This window comes from Myotis davidii, unplaced genomic scaffold (genome assembly GCF_000327345.1).
Source record: "Myotis davidii unplaced genomic scaffold, ASM32734v1 scaffold238, whole genome shotgun sequence".
Classification (NCBI taxonomy): domain Eukaryota; kingdom Metazoa; phylum Chordata; class Mammalia; order Chiroptera; family Vespertilionidae; genus Myotis; species Myotis davidii.
The window spans coordinates 5177600-5180767 of NW_006293779.1; the positions used below are offsets into that span (position 1 = coordinate 5177600).

A 3168-nucleotide genomic window follows, 5' to 3' on the forward strand; every position below is an offset into this window, starting at 1 on the left:
GGGCGGGGCCGGGGGCGGCGAGGTCACAGGCGTCAGACTACCTGGCGCAGAGCCTGGAGAAACGTGGAGAAGAGAACCCACTTCCACCCCAACCAAGAAACACACAAAGACGGGGCACTGTCCTTTAAAAAAAAAATTTATTATCGTTAGCAGCACAAATGGGACCTGGGACTAGTCCGCTCCTCGACTGGAGTGTGGCATTCCAGCGCTGTGCAACGTTCCATCTTCCTTCCAACCTCGGCCTTATCCTGGGGGAGGCTCTGGCCAGCCCGGCTGGGCTAAGACGGAGGGGGGTGACCTTTAGGTCAGTAGGAAGATCGAGGTAGGTCATGAGGCCTTGGCTTTTCGGCGTTGGGTTCCCCAAAGAAGGATGGAGATGAATAATGTGGTGGATCCCAAAATCCCAAAGAACGTAAGCAGAGAGAACGAGCCCTGTGAATAAAAGATTTAAAAAAAACACCTCATACACCTCGTATAGTGTTACTCCAAGGGCTACATCCTAACACCCAGTTTTTTCCTATTATAACTCTCCCTTCATCCAGGGCAATTCCTTCAGTTTCCTTCACTAGGTGATTTGCATCAACTCCTGGTCTTATGGCTCTTCTTTCTGAGAGGTTTTTGCTCTATGCATTTCTCTCATCCCTAATAAGAAGACTTAATTCCTCACCTGGCGCATACACTTGTAGCCATGGAAGCCATCAGCACAAACACATTGCAAAAGACCTGGACCATCAGGCACACAAGATCCATTCTCAGGACATATTTCTAGGAGTCAGAGAGAAACAGAGAACATCACTGGATCTCATATTTCTCAAATACCTGCTTCAAATTAGATTCTTTCAATTATTTCCATGTCAAAGAGGAAGAAAGAGTATAGATAATCAGAACATCATAATATAAATATATTTTAAGATCCTTTCTTTCCAAGGGGTTACAGCTTCAGAAGCCTGAACAAAAAGGCACATGAGCAATCTTACTATCTTTCTGATCTAATGGGGAGAATCCAGAGGAGGAAAGGCAGTTCCCCAAAAGGGTGGAGAGGAAACAGCATACCTGTGTCCCCAGTGCTATTGCAAAGGTTCCTTTGTCCTTCACAGGTTTGATTGTTTGGGTAAAATGTGACAGTATTCCAGGCATTAATACCTCCAGGACAGTTGACATCTTCTGGTAGTATCCTGAACACAGCATAAGCAGTCTTAATATGCAACCTATGTTGCTGAGCTCTCAGCACTGCCCCTCTTTGATTCTCTCCCCAACCCCATACCCTTACTCACAGAGTCTGGAGCTGGATAAAGCCGTGGAAGGTGTTGGCCAAGTCATCGTTGAGGGGGTTTGCGTGCAGGTCTCTGAAAAGCACACACTATTAGCACTGTGCTTTAGAAAAACACTCTATTAACCCATCTTCCTGGACTGGTATTCCAGTTTTCATTCTGAGCTGTCCAAGTTTAGGTATCAGTATTCAAACATTTTTTGAGGAGTACCTCCTCAACGACTTTCCCAATTACCCTTTGTCATAGTCACTTTTTGGTAAGGAGGATAACCAACCACTTACATGATGATAGCAGTATGTGCTTGAGGAAAGTTTGGACCAAGGTGCTTCAGAGAACAGTTCTGGAGATCCAACCTGAGGAAATAAGGTAATCAGTGTAACTACATGTCTCTCTTTATCCATTAGAGGCTAACACATCCCTTTTTCTGCTAAATATTAGTTGAACACAGATGTGTTCAGGGCTACAAACTAGGTGCTGTAGTAGATGTTTTAATGCTGCACTGTCCAATTTAGTTACCACTAACTAGCTATGTGTAGCTACTGAAATTAATTTAAATTTTAAAAAATTCAGTCCCTCATTTGCACTAGCCATATTTCAGTTAATCATTAACATGTGGGTAACAGCTACTGTATTGAATGGTATAGATATAGAATATTTCCATCATGGCAGAAAATTCTTTGTATCTATGCATAAATTGGAAGAAATTAGTTTCTTGTCTAGATTAGTGAATCTCATATTATGATATGACCTCAGATCCACAAAGGACCTTCAAATGGAAAAAAAAATCCAAATCACATAATCGAAAGTTTTTTCCAACTGCATTTTCTACCACAGATTGGATGTAAAATGCTGGATATTAAGGAGCATGCCACTTTATTTTCTTAAATATCTATTGCTGTCTGTTCCTCTATTCTACAAATATTTATGGAGCACCTACTAACTGCACAAATTTGGAATATAAAAATAAAACCCTCAGTATCTTAGCTTTCTTTCTTTCTTTTTTTTTTTTTAGCTTTCAAATGGCTTACAATGTAGTAGGAGAACAAGACCAAAAATAGGATCAATATAAACATTAAAAGCCTAATATGCTGAGTGTCCAACCATTGTTGGACTATCTGATCAGTCGCTATGATGCCCACTGACCATCAGGGGGCAGACGCTCTGACCGGTAGGTTAGCTTGCTACAGTCAGGCTGATCCTGACCAGGCTAGATCTGCAGGACACACCCTAGAGCCTTCCTCTAGAGCCCTCCCCCAACAGATGGTGCACAGGTGGGGTCCCTTGGCCTGGCCTGTGGGGGGTCGGGTGGAAACCGGCAGTCTGACATCCCCTGGGGGGGTCCCAGATCGCAAGAGAGTGCAGTCCAGGCCAAGGAACCCCGAGGAACCCCACCGGTGCACAAATAGTGCACAGGGCCTCTAGTATGAAATAAATCACAGGGCAGTATAGAAATAAAATTGATTAGTACAGACATTAAGGATTAGTGGGAGTAAAAAAATATATTACTGTGGTATTTAGTAGTAAGGAGAATTCACAAAAGATGCTGGAATTAAAGAATGGAGCCCAGTTGGTATGGCTCAGTGGTTGAGCATGACCCGTGAACCAGCTCACTGTTGGAATCCCATCCCCAGTAGGGAGCATGCAAGAGGTAGGCGATAGCCGGTTCTCTCTCATTGATGTTTCTACCCCTCTCCCTTCCTCTCTCTCTAAAAGAAATAAAAACATTAAAAAACAAACAAACTGGCATGCAGTTTCAACCAGGATGAATCACAGGGCTGTTTACCCAGCCAAAAATGCTATAACAGGTTTAGAAGTCTGAGCATTATCGTTGAGATGCCTCCAAAATAGGCACAAATATTTATCCCAAAAGCCAGTCAGGCAAGCCTTGACGAATCTG

At 43.2% G+C, this 3168-nt stretch overlaps 1 protein-coding gene across 5 annotated transcripts in view; it reads right to left on the bottom strand.

The window, feature by feature from the left end:
• Positions 1-120: 120 nt before the first annotated feature.
• Positions 121-3168, bottom strand: part of ATRAID (all-trans retinoic acid induced differentiation factor) — a 4066-nt gene continuing 1018 nt past the window's right edge. For all 5 annotated transcript variants that reach the window (XM_006767468.2, XM_015566368.1, XM_006767469.2 and 2 more), the window contains exons 3-7: positions 1553-1624; positions 1275-1346; positions 1054-1175; positions 668-765; positions 121-432 (exon numbers count right to left, since the gene is read on the bottom strand). In XM_006767468.2, the coding sequence (XP_006767531.1) occupies positions 328-432; positions 668-765; positions 1054-1175; positions 1275-1346; positions 1553-1624 (469 nt within the window). In that variant the 3' untranslated portion in view covers positions 121-327. The remainder of the gene's footprint in view (positions 433-667; positions 766-1053; positions 1176-1274; positions 1347-1552; positions 1625-3168) is intronic.